The 17,068-nt window shown below is 42.5% G+C and overlaps 1 protein-coding gene across 2 annotated transcripts in view; it reads right to left on the reverse strand.

The window, feature by feature from the left end:
- The window catches only part of phf2 (PHD finger protein 2), a 76,655-nt gene that overhangs the window by 47,321 nt on the left and 12,266 nt on the right, over positions 1–17,068 (reverse strand). For both annotated transcript variants that reach the window (XM_054783501.1, XM_054783500.1), the window contains exons 2-4: positions 7,273–7,358; positions 3,521–3,635; positions 2,056–2,216 (exon numbers count right to left, since the gene is read on the reverse strand). In XM_054783501.1, coding sequence (XP_054639476.1) covers positions 2,056–2,216; positions 3,521–3,635; positions 7,273–7,358 — 362 coding nt within the window. The remainder of the gene's footprint in view (positions 1–2,055; positions 2,217–3,520; positions 3,636–7,272; positions 7,359–17,068) is intronic.

Below are 17,068 nucleotides of genomic sequence, written 5' to 3' on the forward strand. Positions count from 1 at the left end.
TTTAATTCATTATCATCATCAACTCTTTCTGTGTGTTACCCGTGTCGGGTCATAGGCACAGTGGAACCTTGGTTAGCATCATTAATCCACTCCAGAATGTCCCACACTGATGCAGATGTACTGATGCACCGAGGTAGGTCGGACTGCAAGGTGTGCGTAAGGTAAGCACTTAAAGTGTGCTTCCAATAACGCCTTGCACACTGCCACTTCCATATTACTCTAATATTATTCATAGTATCCGTAGTCATAGTAGTATGCAGTAGTAGTTCACAGTCTGGTTGGCTTCTGGCTGCCCTGTTCTCACATGATAGCTTTTCTCCAAACGAGAAATCTTGTCACGTTTTAATCTTGCGAGATTTCGTGACACCCCTAGCTGAGAAGTGTTGAAGTAAGAATGAAAAAAATGAGTCGGAATATAAATACAGTGGAACCTTTCTTAGTATCATTAATTCGTTTGACTGGAACTGAAACATACTCTCACCAAATACATTTTTCCCCATAGAACTTATGCAAATCCAATTAATCCATTCCAGAAAGCCAAAAATGTTAACAACAAATGTTAACAAAACACGTTTTTATAGTTTTACAATTATAGTTTGTACATTTAAGGTTGCATTTAAGGTTACTTTGACCTTCATTAAAAATGTGATTGTTGCCAAAGACATGATGTGGCAGCGAGATCAACACGGACACCACCTTCCTGTTTTGCCATGACTTATTTCTTGAATTCAATAGTATTTCTCAATTCAAGTCTCTTAAAAAGGTAGTTCATGCTTGAAATATAATATATAATATAGAAAATATATAATATACAATAGGTCCCCGACTTACGAACATCCGACTTGCGAACATTCAGAGATACGAACGCAAGCTGACTGGTCCATATTTTCATGTATTTTGCTTTTTGGAATGCCATATTTATACTGCTACATGCTTGACCAGTAGAGGGTACTGTGACACTGCTAATGGGACCAACAGGTAGAGGAAGACGGTGGGGAGAGAGTGTAAAGGAGAATGGAAAGCTAAATTGTAGCTGTACGATGCAACCCGGACAGAGCGTGTGATTAAAGTTTATGAAGAGTTAATAGGCCTGCTTAATTCTACACCACCCACAGAACACTACCTCTTTTAGAAGAGTCTAACGACGACGACGATTGGTCCTTTTTTCAATAACTCCTCCTCCTCCTCCACTACCACCAAAGACGTATGCTCGACCACTCCACTTCAAAGGTAAATAACATTTATCATTACGTATTATTATATCATTCTTATTATTATTGTTTTCTCATTTATTATCCTCGTTTAATATTACTACTGCATCCAAAGTCATATTTACATACATACGCATATATGTATATATGTATACACGTACATGTAGTACCTATATCATTGGTAATATTACCTTTTGTTGGACTTACGAACAAATCGACTTGCGAACGGTCGTGTGGAACCAACTGTGTTCGTAAGTTGGGGACCTAGTGTACTGTACATACCTTGCGGTGTGTGGATAGGGGTGTAATGTTGTGTGTATGTTCATAGGCATTTATTTTGATGTCCGTGTGGTGAAGTAGATAAGGTGGCATCGCGTCATCGTCCCTTATGTGTTATAGGTGCTGTCTGTCATTGTTGGGAACTGCAATGGGGTTGCTAGCTAGCATTTAAAAATGCTATATCTCGCTCTCTTCCTGCTCAGCCTGTTCCTTTGTATAGTATACAGTACATGTGTATTTGTTATGCTGTTGCTGCAAATTCTTAAGCAAATTCTTAAGCTTTCTTAAGCAAGCTGAAGCTTGCCTCTGACTGGCTCGGCAAAAGCGATCACTCCTGATGCGTCAGAAGCGCAGTCCCATTATAATGTGTTTATGAGAGAGGGCATCCCACCACAAATAAATGAATGTACAGGAAACACTGTTAGTGGTAACACAAGAGTACTGTATACTTGACTGAAGTACTTAAACAGCAGTTAAAATCAGGGTAATGATGAGAGTTTAAGTAAAAGTACAGGCAGGTTGGAAATGATGAGATTTGTATTACATCAGTCACTTGGTTTCCTACCGACATAATTTTCTACATCACTGATGTAGAAGGTTGGGGGAGGCATTGACATGCCCAGACCATCCTTCTTCTGAACCAGGACAGGCTCCTCAAAGCCATTCTCCTCCAGGTAATCCATAGTCAGCTGACTGCCACCTAGTTTCACCACAATATCATCGGCACTGGAAACAACAGACAAACAATCACCACAGAGCTTCATGATCAATGTGCATTGAAGCGATAGAAAAAAACTTTTTCATGTGGAAAAATCACACACAATACACACTCCTAAATCCAAGGCCAGCAGATCAAGACGCATTACAAAAGTTATTCAACAGCAAATCCTAGTGTAAAACACAATATGCTATAAACAGAAGATGCTTTCTGACTACAGTGAGTAGTGAGTACACCCCTAACACTTCTGCAAATATTTGATGATATATTTTCATGGGACAACACTGAAGTAAAAAAAAAAAAAAACTTTGAAAATAGGTCACTTTTTTCTGCAGAAAACTCTGTAATAATTTACTAAATGTACACCATACATGTGCGACTGTTAAAAAAGCCGACAGATTTTACACGTTTATATCTTAATGCTAGACTGATCATGTTTTGGCGTTGGCGTTGAGATTTCGCACTTTGTTTGGTGGTCCTTGAACGCACCAACGACGCAAAAGTGAAACTCATATTTTACAAACCGGGAACAAATCTTGCAGCAAGGTGAGAACAAGTTAATATATGATGCTAGGTCTTTATCGGAATCACAGAAGGCAAGCAGTGTGGATTATGTAGACATGGCTTCTCTAGCCAGCTGGCCTCTAGGGCGAGCCTGACGACAAGGTTCAAGGCTACACCGTGACTCTGATTCCTTGTGTTCATAGATCAACTTACATGACAATTTATTAGTCGTGAGTAGCTATACATTTTATACTTTAAATGTGTTTAATAAGTGTATGAGGCATATTTATGGCTTAAACGTGAATTGTGTTGCTAGTGTTCTGGAGCAGAATTTTATCTAATAATTACAACTTTTTTATTGCAAGGCGAATAGTCAGAAATAGACATTTTTATGGGTATATCAATTACTCATGGATTTTCTCCATTTGCTGGCGGTGCCAGAACGTAAACTCCACAAAGAGATGAGATCTATCTCTCTTTTGTTGTCAATGGTTTACACATGAATGGTTGTGTGTTGAGGTATTTTGAGGGGACAGTAAATGTTCACTGTTATCCAAGCTGTACACTGACTACTTTACATTGTATCAAAGTGTCCTTTCTTTAGTGTTGTCCCATGAAAAGATATAATCAAATATTTGCATAGATGTGAGAGTTGTGCTCACTACTATGAGGTACGGTATAGGGCCACATACAGCATATTTATATTTATAAGTGTGAGTCTTGTACCTTTATCTACTATGTATGTCAACTATATGTGCAAATGGGATACTTCATCTTAACAATGATAAGCTGTAAAAGATGTGCTTACCTTGGAAATGTTCTACTCCTTAGCTCCTTTATGAAAACTTGACTGCCATTCTGAACTGCTCTGATATCTGTGCTTTGCCCCGTGTCATGCTTGCTCCAATTCTTTTTCTTTTTTACTAAAGACAAAACAGAAAACCCAAACGAATAATCACTAACACTGAAACAAATGTCATGTGCCCTACTGCAACAACCTACTGAACCCGTAAGAAGCCATAAGTGCTTAAAGTCAAATGAATGTAGATACTTTTGATAAAATACTACAAATTGATGTGAAAGATGTGTGATGTTTTTCAACTCCTACTTGACTCAGGGCTGCGAGAAACCAAGTGCACCGTATGTTTCTATTGCACTTTTAATTGTTTGGATTGCTTTTATTAAAGTTTTAATTGCCTTTTTTTATTATTATTATCATGTTTTTATTTATGGTATCTTGACTACTATTTTATTGTATCATGCCATGCTACCACTTTGTGACGCTGTCTGTGAAAAGTGCTCTATAAATACATTTTACGTACTTACACTGCATATACAGTGGAACCTCAGTTAGCGTACGCCCCAGTTAGAGTGTTTTAGGTTAATGTCGAAAATTTACACCAAAATTTTTCCTCAGTTTGCGTACATTTTCCGGTTAGCGTACAATATGGTACGCGTCTTGTTGTGGTATTAATACACTGCATGACTCTACTGTGTTTTTAATGTATTTTTTTATCACCAAACCTCCTTGTTAGCATCGTATTAGCTTGCTATTACATGAAACAGGTGACCAGCAGGTGACCCTGTGGTTCTTTGCTTATTAACACAAGTCTCAAAAATGTTAACACAAAACACTATTATAGTTTCACATGCATAAAACAATTTTAAATACATGTATATGATGAATGAAGGAGATAAATGAAAATTTAAGATTACTACCTTCATTGAAGACATGATTGTTGCCACAGACACAACGTGGCAGCGAGATCAACACAGACCCCACCTTGGTGCTAGGAGTCGTTTGTGCCTACGCGCCAAACGGCAGTTCAGAGTACCCAGCCTTCTTGGAGTCCATCAGAGGGGTGCTGGAGAGCACCTCAACTGGTGACTCCGTCGTTTTGCTGGGAGACTTCAAGGTTCATGTGGGCAATGACAGTGTGACCTGGAGGGGCGTGATTGGGAGGAACGGCCTCCCCGATCTGAACCCGTGCGCTGTGATGTTGTTTGACTTCTGTGCGAACCACAGTTTGTCCATCACAAACACCATGTTCGAAAATAAGGACGTCCATAAGTGCACATGGCACCAGGACACCCTAGGCCGCAGGTCTATGATCGACTTTGTAGTCGTATTATCAGACCTGCGCCCGCAAGTTCTGGACACGCGGTTAAAGACAGGGGCTGAGCTGTCAACTGATCACCACCTGGTGATGAGTTGGATTAGATGGCGGGGGAGGATGGCGGACAGACCCGGGAGACCCAAACGTGTAGTGCGGGTGTGCTGGGAACGTTTGGCAAAGTCTCCAGTTCGTTGAGTCTTCAGCTCCATTGCTGAGGCAACCGATCGGAGCTGCGGCCACAAGGTGGTCGGTGCCAGTCGTGGCGGCAAGCCCCGAACCCGATGGTGGACACCAGAAGTCAGGGCTGCCATCAAGCTGAAGAAGGAGTCCTATCGAGCATGGATGGCTTGTGGGACTCCTGAAGCAGCTCATAGGTACCGGCAGGCCAAGCGGCACGCGGTTTCAGCGGTGGTCATGGCAAAAACTCGGGTGTGGGAGGAGTTTGGTGAGGCCATGGAACACGACTTTCGGTCGGCCTTGAAGAGGTTCTGGCAAACCGTCCGGCGCCTCAGAAAGGGGAAGCAGTGCCCGGTCCACACTGTTTACAGTGGGGACGTGGGCCTGCTGACCTCGACTGAGAATATAGTTGAGGGGTGGAAGGAATACTTTGAGGCCCTTCTCAATCCCACTGACATACGTTCCATAGAGGAAGATGAGGACACGAACGCGGACAGTTCCATCACCGTGGCTGAGGTATCTGGGGTAGTCAAAACGCTCCCCAGTGGCAAAGCTCCAGTGGTGGACGAGTTTCGCCCTGAATTCCTCAAGGCTCTGGATGTTGAGGGACTGTCTTGGCTGACACGTCTCTTCAACATTGTGTGGAAGTCGGGAACAGTACCTCTGGATTGGCAGACTGGGGTGGTGGTCCTCCTTTGACTGGAGGGTGTGTTCCAACAATAGGGGGATCACACTCCTCAGCCTCCCTGGGAAAGTCTATTTCAGGGTGCTGGAGAGAAGGGTACGACCGTTAATTGAACCTCTGCTACAGGAGGTGCAATGTGGTTTTCGTCCTGGTCACGGAACACTGGACCAGCTCTGGACCCATGCAAGGGTACTGGAGGGTACTTGGGAGTTTGCCCAACCGGTCTACATGTGCTTTGTGGACCTGGAAAAGGCATTCGACCGTGTCCCTCGCGGTGTCCTGTGGGGGGTGCTCCGGGAGTATGGGATTGGTGGCGCGCTACTACGTGCCATTCAGTCCTTGTACAACCGGAGCAGGAGCCTGGTTCGCGTTGCCAGCAGTAAGTCAAGCCTGTTTCCGGTGAACGTTGGCCTCCACCAACGCTGCCCTTTGTCACCGATTCTGTACAGACAGAATTTCTAGGCGCAGCCAAGGTGTCGAGGGAGTCCAGTTCGAGGGCCTTAGTAGGGAATGAGGTCCTGCCCCAGGTGGAGGGGTTCAAGTATCTCGGGGTCTTGTTCACGAGTGAGGGAAGGTTGGAGCGTGAGATCGATAGGCGGATCGGCGCAGCGTCTGCAGTAATGCGGTCACTGTACCGGACCGTCGTGGTGAAGAGAGAGCTGAGCCGGAAGGCAAAGCTCTCAATTTACCATTCAATCTATTTTCCCACACTCACCTATGGTCATGAGCTTTGGGTCGTGACCGAAAGAACGAGATCGCGGATACAAGCGGCTGAAATGAGTTTTCTTCATAGGGTGGCGGGACTCACCCTAAGACATAGGGTGAGGAGCTCGGTCATCCGGGAGGAGCTCAGAGTAGAGCCACTGCTCCTTCACATCGAGAGGAGCCAGCTGAGGTGGCTCAGGCATCAAGTCCGAATGCCTCCCGGACGCCTCCCTGGTGAGGCGTTTCGGGCATGCCAGGCCGGGAGAAGGCCCCGGGGAAGACCTAGGACACGCTGGAGGGATTATGTCTCACAGCTGGCCTCGGAACGCCTTGGTGTCCTCCCGGTGGAGCTGGAGGTGGTCGGGGACCGGGAAGTCTGGGCTTCCCTACTAAGACTGCTGCCCCCGCGACCCGGACCCGGATAAGCGGAGGAAAATGGAATGGAAATTCTTATGGGAAAATTTAATTTAGTTAAGAGTACGCTTGAGTTCGAGTCTGACCTTCTGGAAAAGATTAATGATGCTAATCTAAGTTCCACTGTATGTTACACTGCTCATGCTGAATGTATCCTTAACATGACATTTTTTTTGTGTAGTATAAACGTACTTTGCATTGAGCAAAGAACATATATTCACTGAAAATCATTGAAAGAGGGACATTTCTTAGTGTCTTAAAAGCATTTTGGCTATTGCGACACTTCATTGGGCCCATTTTACCACATTTAAGGTGTTTATGGCTGCCTAAGGGTTGCTATACTCAATATACTGCATGATATCTTGAACCAAATTAAAAAGACATACCAGTTTAGAGCAGTGAAACTATTGTCAAAAGCAGACATTTAGAAATGCGTATTAAATGTTGAAATATTGTACATACGTGTAGATTTGCCGTGGGTCTTCTCGCAGTTTGGACAATGATATATGTCAATATCTGGAGCGTCATCCTCATCCACACCAACACAACTGAAAACAGTACAACACATGGCTCAAATAGTTACTATTTAACAAAGAAGTATTTCAAATATTATTATTTTAGATGGCATAACATACAAAGAAAAGCATTTCCCCACACAAAACATAGTATTTCTATTACAACAATTGTTACTAATAACTAGGTGTATCACAAGATCTTGAGAGATTAAAATGTGACAATATTTAGAAAAAAATGCCTCGTCGGCAATAGGCAAATTAATTCATCACACAATAAATGAAAATGAACGTGATAATTTTATATAAATATAAAAATAATCACATATTGCCATGTGCATGCGTGTCTGTTTTCCCAAACTGTCGCCTCCAAACAGGCAGGAAGAGGGTTCACTTCGGTGAACAACGGCATGAACGGAGTGAGCCCTTTTGTCAGTCATATAGTCTCTTTGTCTTGGTGGGTGGAGGCGGGGCTGGTAGCATACACACAGGAGTGCAGAAGAGTGTAACGTAGTAGAAATTCAATTAGTAGATTGCACTACATTGTCTTTTTTTTTTTCATTGTACTTGTCTTAAAAATAATGTTAAAATCTCATCTCGTTCTCAGAAACCCAATCTCACGTATCGTCTCGTCTTGTGTGAGTGTTTCGTGACACCCCTACCCAACTTATGACAGTGTTTCCACTATCGTTTTTTTTTTAGGGACAATGGCTCCCCTCGCACCCTCAAGTCAAGAAAGCCAAGTTAATTTTATTTAGTGATATTCTTTAATGCCGCACTAAATCACACCCGTCTCTAATTTGACTTTGTGGATTATTTTGGAGTCTCTCCATTGTTTTCTATGATGACAGTGTGCAAAATGTTGCTGTGGGGGAGCGGTCACCATACAGTGGGCAACGCTGCATGTGTGCGTTTGTATCAGTGTACCAATTATCAACCTAATCACACCCAAACACACACGTGCTCCCCAAATGTAAGTGTAGAGGAGCGATCACAGTCGGTTGACCTGTGTGCTTGCATGTGTGCTCTTCGTATGGACAGAAAATAAGATCCTTCATTCGAGGATCTGCATGATATGCTACTTTCTGCTCTGATTTGTTGAAGTGAAAAAGAGCACACAAAAAAGACAGTAGACGCAAAAAAAAAAACAGTGGACCCAATACACTCTTATGAATGTCGGTGTCAAATGATACTGTATGGCATGACAGTCAAGATTCAAGATTCAAGATTCAAGAGTTTTATTGTCATGACAGTAGTGCTTTTATTGTTGCATTTTCCTGTTTATGCTATGTTTTGCAGGCAGTTTGAAGACTGGGAGCGGAGCAATGAGGCACGTGGACAAAATCTTCAATTAGTCTGATTCATAAGCCCTGCATTCACACCCGGATGACGTCAGATTATTCCTCATGGTTTCCCCATGTAGTCCTGACCTCTCCATTCCGTGCCAATACTTCCATGTTCCTTTTATTCTTGCTACTAGCTTCCACTCTACATCTTGTTTCATGTTTTTGCATGTTCAGTTGTTTTTCACCCTTCCTTATGGGTTCGTATCTGCTCTTTGGACATTTGGGCAGTTATTTATTATGATTAGTTTCCAGATTTCCTCCACAGCCTTGCTTGTTGATGCTTCTTTGCACTTTGTTTCAGTATTTCTTTATTACTAAATTAATATTTCAAACACTAGCAAAATGTGGTGTGTCATCATGCACTGACATCTAACAATTGTTATCTGCTTTGTGTTTGCTTTCCATGTCTCTTTTTACCGTACAGACTGGATGACAAGAGGGTTCACTATGCATGTATCTGTGCGCATTGGTTTGATAGTGGAATAAACGGCGTGAAGAGAGTGAACCCTCCTGTCCCTGTGAAGCCTCTTTGTCCCAGTCATGGAGGCGTAGCTACTAGTGTGTGGATACACAGACAAGAGTGCTAGCAGAAAGTTAGCAAGCAAACGCTAATATGAATGAAGGCACAAAAGCTATGGTTGCCTCAGCCCCAGTGTGGAGGTGCACAAGAGCCTTCGTCTCGACAGTCAGTGCTTATTGAGGCGTTTGGTCAGCAGGTAAATATAAACGAAACAGCGCAAAATGGTGAGCGCCCACGGGCAGTGTTCCTCACTGCATTACAAAAGAAATGTAACATTTCAGCAAATGTTATAAATGTTTGACCGACAGTACGAATTGCCTGAGAGAACGTACATGTACATGTCACAAATAGCAATTCCTGAACTGTATAACCGAGTGAAAGAAGGACATCAGAAACATTGCATTTTAATCCGACAACAATACACTACATATCTGTATGTGTGTGTGTGTGTGTGTGTGTGTGTGTGGTCCATTTTATTTTTTGTTTGTTTAATTTATTTAAAAACTCTTGACATTGCAATTAAAATGTTAAATACGCTTGAGAAAATCAAGTTCATTGTTTTTGATACAATGTACTCTCAATATTATGCCATATAATTAATGAAAAAATGGTCTCAAAATATGTTGTCAATAATATCAATTATCGACAATAACTTGTAGGACAATTATCGTCCAGCAAAATTTGTTATCGTCATTTTTATTGTCATTTATATGCATCTAGCATTGTTTTATGCATCTAAAGGTATAATAATAAAACCATAAAAAGGTGTTTTGTGTTAACATTTTTGAGACTTGTGGCATAACTGTGTTTGTTAGCAAAGAGCTACAGTCAACTGATGACATCATAGACGGAAGACGGAGCTGACTTCCGCTTCCTGTTTCCATGTATTACCAAGCTAATAGGATGCTAACAAGGCCGTTTTGTGATAAAAATAAGTTAAGCGGACAGTTGGACTCACGCAGTGCATTAATAACACAACAAGACGTGCACCATATTGTACACGAACAAAAAAAATGTACGCAAACGGAGGCAAAAGTTTGGCATACATTTTCGGAACGTACGCTAACCAAGGTTCCACAGTATAAAAATATAAGATGTAAGAAAGAGTAGTTGTTATAGGTAACTGAGAATCGCTTCTCATCGTTCACTTAAAAGATCCGTTCAAAACAAGCTACTTGTTGGCAAATGTCACATCTCTAAGAGAAGTTGATGCAACAGTTGCGAGTACGGAGTGATCTGTGGTGTTAAAAATTTGTTTTTCAGGATGTAAGTACACACACTGCTTCAACATTGTTGATGTAAAAGACAAGAACATAGATCTCTCCTAAATCTCATCAAATATCTCTCAACACCAACACAAAGCTAAATCCCAATATCAACATATTGTAAGGTTTTTAAAAAACTAAAACATTACATTCCATGGTTACTACTTACATTTATTAAGGAATAATTCTGTCACGAGTAACTTTAACGAATTACGAGGGGTGTCCTGATCAGATATGATATCAGCCAAAAAAACAATATCAGATTATATCGGCCTGCATCTAAAATCTCTGATATTGCTGTAACTGCGTGTCCTAGCATGTTTCGCAAGGAGTGGGAGTGATGTCAGGTTGTGTTTTTCGTTTAAATACAAAAAAGACGTAGCAGCTGAGTGCACAAGTTTCTCGTGGTGGCACAGAACCTAGAAAGTTTAACACGACCAACCTCATCGCACCTTTGAAGAAGGATTTTCGCAACACCACGGCTTCCTGAAAGCTCCGACGGGACGGCAGAAACTCATTGGCTATAAAAGGAAAGAGCCAGCCCCTGTCAGTGATGAGTAATGTGGGGTTTAAATGCTTCATTGAGCACTTCGAGCCTTGCTATGTATTGCCTACTGCATGTCTATGGATAAAGCTACATCAGATGCATTGAGAAGTACTGTAAACAGGTAGTTTTTTTCATACTTACTGTTTCACATTCCACGCTACTAAACAAATAATAAAAGTATGTATGAACCGTGCTGATATCGGATCGATATCAAGGCTGCAATATTAGAATTGGATTGGAAGTTGGAAGTTGGAAGAAAAAGTTATATCAGGACACGCCAACTAATTACTCGGTGTGACAAGATTTCTTGCTCAGAAAAAAACTGTCTCCCTATAATAAAAAAACAAATTAATTGTACAATAAATGAAAATGAACTAGATCATTTTGCCGGCTTCCATATATTGCCATGTGCATGCATGTTTGTTTTCCTCATCCCTCGCCTCCAAACAGACAGGAAGAGGGTTCAGCACTTCAGACGCTTAATAAAACAACGCCGAACAGAGTGAGACATCTTGCCAGTCATACAATGGCTTTGTCTCTGTGGAGGGAGGCGGGGTCGCTAGCATACACATAGCAAAAGAGTGGAGCCTCGTAAGGAGCAATGCATGTAATAGAAATTAGGAGGAAAAAAGATGACAGCAAAACCAAATGCCACTGTGCCCATGTGGGAATATTAATAATGAGCAAGGTGGGCCCATCAACACCAATGAGCCAGTATGCCGAATTTGTTTGAAACTGGTGGCAACATAAACAAAATGAACTTGCCCACATAAACATATCCACCCGACCCAGTTTTCCCATCTGGGAAAAAAACTATGCCCCGACAGTCAACGTTTGCTGAGATGTCGGCAAAGTAAATACAAATGGAACAGCATAAAATGGTGAGAGCAAGACTAAAGACGACAAACCATGAAGCTTAACAAACAGGAGGCCAGACTGCACAATGTACATTGCTATTACAGTGAAACCATTTCTGTTTCATCATGAGCTTCATTTTTTTCTTGCCTTCGTCAACCTCATGCCTCATGCTCACCCATCCTTCACCTCTCAGGACCACACATCAAATTTGAGGAAACAGAACCTTGTCACCACCTCCTCCCAATGGGATGCTCTCCAAACATATTGCAACGGCTCATATAACGGATGCCAGCTGGTGCAGCTGTGGGAGAGCACAGTGGTACACTTCACTCCCTGACGCCTAAAGAGTTGCACTGGACGCTAAGTTGACAGTTAGTTTTGAGCTAAAATTCGACGGCTAGCAGTCGTTTTCCATTTTCATTTTTTAGAATTCCATTTACACTTATTTTACCACCATAGAGCAGGGTTTCCACTACAGGAAATTGATCGTGACGGCCCGCCATTACAAAATAAAAGTCGCCACACATTAAAAATTTACTTGAAGACAATGTTAAGTAATATATTGTATGGATGTATATACTGCATATGCTATAAAGATACATAAATAGATGATTATTTATGCACATACTGACCCCAATTAGTTTGAAAACAATGTTAAAAATTTCACTGCACTTTATTTTGAAAAACATGCATAAAAAGTGTAGTCAATTGACGACAGCTTGTCACATGCGAAGTCTATCTATGCCAGCGTGTGTGATCGCTCACGTTTCAATCTCATTCAACTTCCTGGCGTCTTTTTCCTATTTGCACTGCCTCTCTGGCGGTCGCTAGCTAGATCATGGGCAAGCTACAAGTGGCTATCACGTTCATGCTAACTTACTTTTTAAAGTGTAACTTAACAACCTTGCTCTCTTCTTATCATTATAATACTTACGGCTTGTCTTCCAAACACTTGATGTGAGTCTGATTTGTTCAACGAACACATAGTATGTCCAGCTTTAGACAGTCATGCTATCACAGGGGTCTCTAACAGGTACTGTAGTTCGTATGCTAGCGGTAGCTCACCAGCTGATGTTGAGTAGTTCTCCAAGAATATTTGCTTTCTATTCACACATGACGTCTGTATTTAATGACAAATGAGCGCACTGAGTGCAGATGTACAGTACTTTGTAAATAAACTACAATTAAATGTTGGCAGTCACATAAAATAGCTCAACTCTCCTAGATTTAATAACTCTGTTTCCAGCACTATTAAATCTACTTTGACAAAAAGAAAGGAGAACAGAGTTCTTGGAGGAGGGGCACGATGGCGAGCGTCTGGTGGCCGGGCCTACACCCATGGGGCCCGGCCGGGCACAGCCCGAAGAGACAACATGGGTCCCCCTTCCAATGAGCTCACCACTCATGGGAGGGGCCAAAGGGGTCGGGTGCAGAGTGAGCTGGGTGGCAGCCGAAGGTGGGGACCTTGGCGGTACGATCCTCAGCTACAGAAGCTAGCTCTTGGGACATGGAATGTCACCTCTCTGGGAGGGAAACAGCCTGAGCTGGTGCATGAGGTTGAGAAGTTCCGGCTAGATATAGTCGGACTCACCTCAATCCTCAAGCAAGGGCTCTGGAACCAGTCCTCTTGAGAGGGGATGGACTTTGTTCCACTCCGGCGTTACCAGCTGTGAGAGGCGATGGGCAGGGGTGGCAATTCTTGTTGCGCCCCAGCTAGTGGCCTGTATGTTGGAGTTTAACCCGGTGAACGAGAGGGTAGTTTCCCTCCGCCTTCAAGTGGGGGGACGGGTCCTGACTGTTGTTTGTGCTTATGCGCCAAATAACAGTTCAGAATACCCACCCTTTTGGAGTTTCTAGAGGAAGTACTGGAGAGAGAATCCCTCAAGGGATTCCCTTGTTCTGCTGGGGGACTTCAACGCTCATGTTGGCAGCGACAGTGAGACCTGGAGAGGCGTGATTGGGAGGAATGGCCCCCCCTGATCTGAACCTGTGCGGTGCTTTGTTATTGGACTTCTGTGCTTGTCACTGATTGTCAACAACAAACACTATGTTTAAGCATAAGGGTGTCCACATGTGCACTTGGCACCAGGACACCCCAGGCCACACTTCCATGACTGACTTTGTGGTCGTATCATCGGACTTGCGGCCATATGTTTTGGACACTCGGGTGAAGAGAGGGGAGTAGCTGTCAACTGATCACCACCTGGTGGTAAGTTGGCTCCGACGGTGGAGGAGGAAGCCGGTCAGACCTGGCAGGCCCAAACGTGTTGTGAGGGTCTGCTGGGAACGACTGGCAGAGTCCCCTGTCAGAAGGAGTTTCAACTCCCACCTCCGGGAGAGCTTCGACCATGTTCCAAGGGAGGTGGCGGACATTGAGTCTGAATGGGCCATGTTCTGTGCCTCTATTGTCGAGGCAGCTGATTGGAGCTACAATTAAATGTTGGCAATCACATAAAATAGCTCAACTGTCCTTTCTTTTTGTCAAAGTAGATTTAATAACTCTGTTTCCAGCACTATTAAATCTACTTTAGGAAAAGGTAAAAAACTGAATTCTAAAAAATTTTAGGGTGGTCGGTGCCTATTGTGGTGATAATCCCAGAACCCGTTGGTGGACACCAGTGGTGAGGGATGCCGTCAAGATGAAGAAGGAGTCCTATCGGGCCTTTTTGGCTCATGGGGCTCCGGAAGCAGCTGACAGGTATCGGCAGGCCAAGCGGTCTGCGGCTCTGGCAGTCGCTGGGGCAAAAACTCGGACATGGGAGGAGTTCGGAGAATCCATGGAGAACGACTTCCGGACAGCTTGGAAAAGATTCTGGACCACCATTCGGCGTCTCAGGAGGGAGAAGCAGTGCACAGTCAACACCATGTATGGTGGGGATGGTGTGCTGCTGACCTCGACTCGGGATGTTGTGGATCGGTGGAAAGAATACTTCCAAGACCTCTTCAATCCTACCAACACGTCTTCCTATGAGGAAGCAGAGCCTGGGAACTCCACGGTGGGCTCTCCTATCTCTGGGGCTGAGGTTGCTGAGGTTGTCAAAAGGCTCCTTGGTGCCAGGGCCCGGGGGGTGGATGAGATCCGCCCGGAGTTCCTTAAAGCCATGGATGCTGTAGGCATGTCTTCGTTGACACGACTCTGCAGCATCGCGTGGACATCGGGGGCAGTACCTCTGGATTGGCAGACCGGGGTGGTGGTCCCTCTTTGGGGGACCGGAGGGTGTGTTCTAACTATCGTGGAATCACACTCCTTAGCCTCCCTGGCAAGGTCTATTGAGGGGTTCTGGAGAGGAGGATCCGCCGGATTGTTGAATCCTTCGTCACCAATTCTGTTCATTATTTTTATGGACAGAATTTCTAGGCACAGCCAGGGCGTTGAGGGGTTCCGGTTTGGTGGCTGCAGGATTGAGTCTCTGCTTTTTGCAGATGATGTGGTCCTGCTGGCTTTATCGAGCCGTGAACTTCAACTTTCACTGGATCGGTTCGCAGCCAAGTGTGAAGCCGGGATGAAAATCAGCACCTCCAAGTCCGAGTCCATGGTTCTCTCCAAGGCTGTCATTAAAATATCTTACATGAATGACACAATTGGAATGACATCTGTGACTACATCTTCCTTAATCACAAGCAAGAACATTACAGTTTGTTGAAGATTTCATAGCAATATGTGCTGAGGCTGACATCCCATGAGAAAAGTTAGCTAAGCTACATCCATTTCTCAATTACTGGACAAAATGGGCCAATGATGCATTGCATCAATAAATGTAAAGATTTTTGCATTTTATTCACTAACCCAAATAGTACACACTCTATGCTAGTAAAATAAGTGGAAAAGGTAAAAAACTGAATTCTAAAAAATTTTAACGGAAAAAACGGAATTTGGGAAAAAATAAAACAGATTTCATACCGCCCTGAGAGAGTTGGTTATATAAAAAAAGAGTCAAATATTCTAAATTAGTCCTACTATTTTGTATGCCCATTTTTTGCAATTTTATCTTTTTTTGGTTGGACTTTTATTGGATTAGGGACCTTACTCACAGAGGTTTGTTACAAAAGCCAAACAATGTTGTTGCTCATGCTGTGTAATAAAAAAGTACATTCAGCAATATTTCGGTTGCATTATTTGTAATGCTTTTAAGAGCTATTTTCATAACCATATTCAATTCCCCAAATTCATGTTTTTAACAAAAGCGTATTATTATTAAAAAAACAAACAAAGAAATCAGATCGTCAAGAATATTAAAAAAATCGGATTGGATTGGATGCCAAAAAATGTGGATCGGGACATCCCTATTCTGTAGCAATGAAAAGTTAGAAAAATACTGGCCATAAATGTCCAATGATGTATTGCACCAATAAAGGTAAAGATTTAATTCATTATTTCATTCACTGACACAAGTAAACACACAATCCATGGTGATAAAAATAAGTGTAAAAAGAAAAAAAATAATAATAATAATAATTAAAACAGAATTTGGGAAAAATAAAACAGATTTCATAGGGCCCTAATTTATCCCTTAATTCATCATTTCTATGCATTTAGAATTGTTTTATGCATGTAAAACTGTATTTGTAAAACTACAAAAAACATTTTTGAGAGTCAACCGCTGCTGACATAGGGGGGTGATAACTGACTTCTGGTTCCTGTTTCCATGTATTAGCAAGCTAATAGGATGCTAACAAGGACATTTTGTGATGAAAAGTACATTAACTCAGTCAATATCAAAGACGTAGTTACACGTTTTTATATACCCAAGCGCCAGATACCAACCATGTATTTATATGTATTTTACTTTTTTTTGCGTTTGAGGCAAAAGGAGCTGATGATGCAACTCTTCACTAATGCATTTCACTTCAGAGCAATTTTAAGTCATAAAAACGGCCACAAGGTGGCAGAAGTGCATTTGATAAGAGCTTAGCAGGGATAATGTGAATGGAAGAATCACACATGACAGGAAGGAGGAAGTGAGAGAGCGTGGAGGAGTATAGCGTGCAGAAGGGAATTGTGGGGAAATTTTAATGCATACACATGCACACGCGTGCGTGCACACATGCACATTAAGATTTTCATTGCATGGTATAACTGCTGTTTTACCATGCACATGACAATAAAACTGTTGATACTGTAAGATACTTGAGCTGTCACAAAAGCAAAAAATATTTGTGTCAAAGTGAAAGCTATCCTTGAAATGTATCTTTTCACAAAAAGCTGGTTT

Source organism: Dunckerocampus dactyliophorus, chromosome 8 (genome assembly GCF_027744805.1).
Source record: "Dunckerocampus dactyliophorus isolate RoL2022-P2 chromosome 8, RoL_Ddac_1.1, whole genome shotgun sequence".
Classification (NCBI taxonomy): Eukaryota; Metazoa; Chordata; class Actinopteri; order Syngnathiformes; family Syngnathidae; genus Dunckerocampus; species Dunckerocampus dactyliophorus.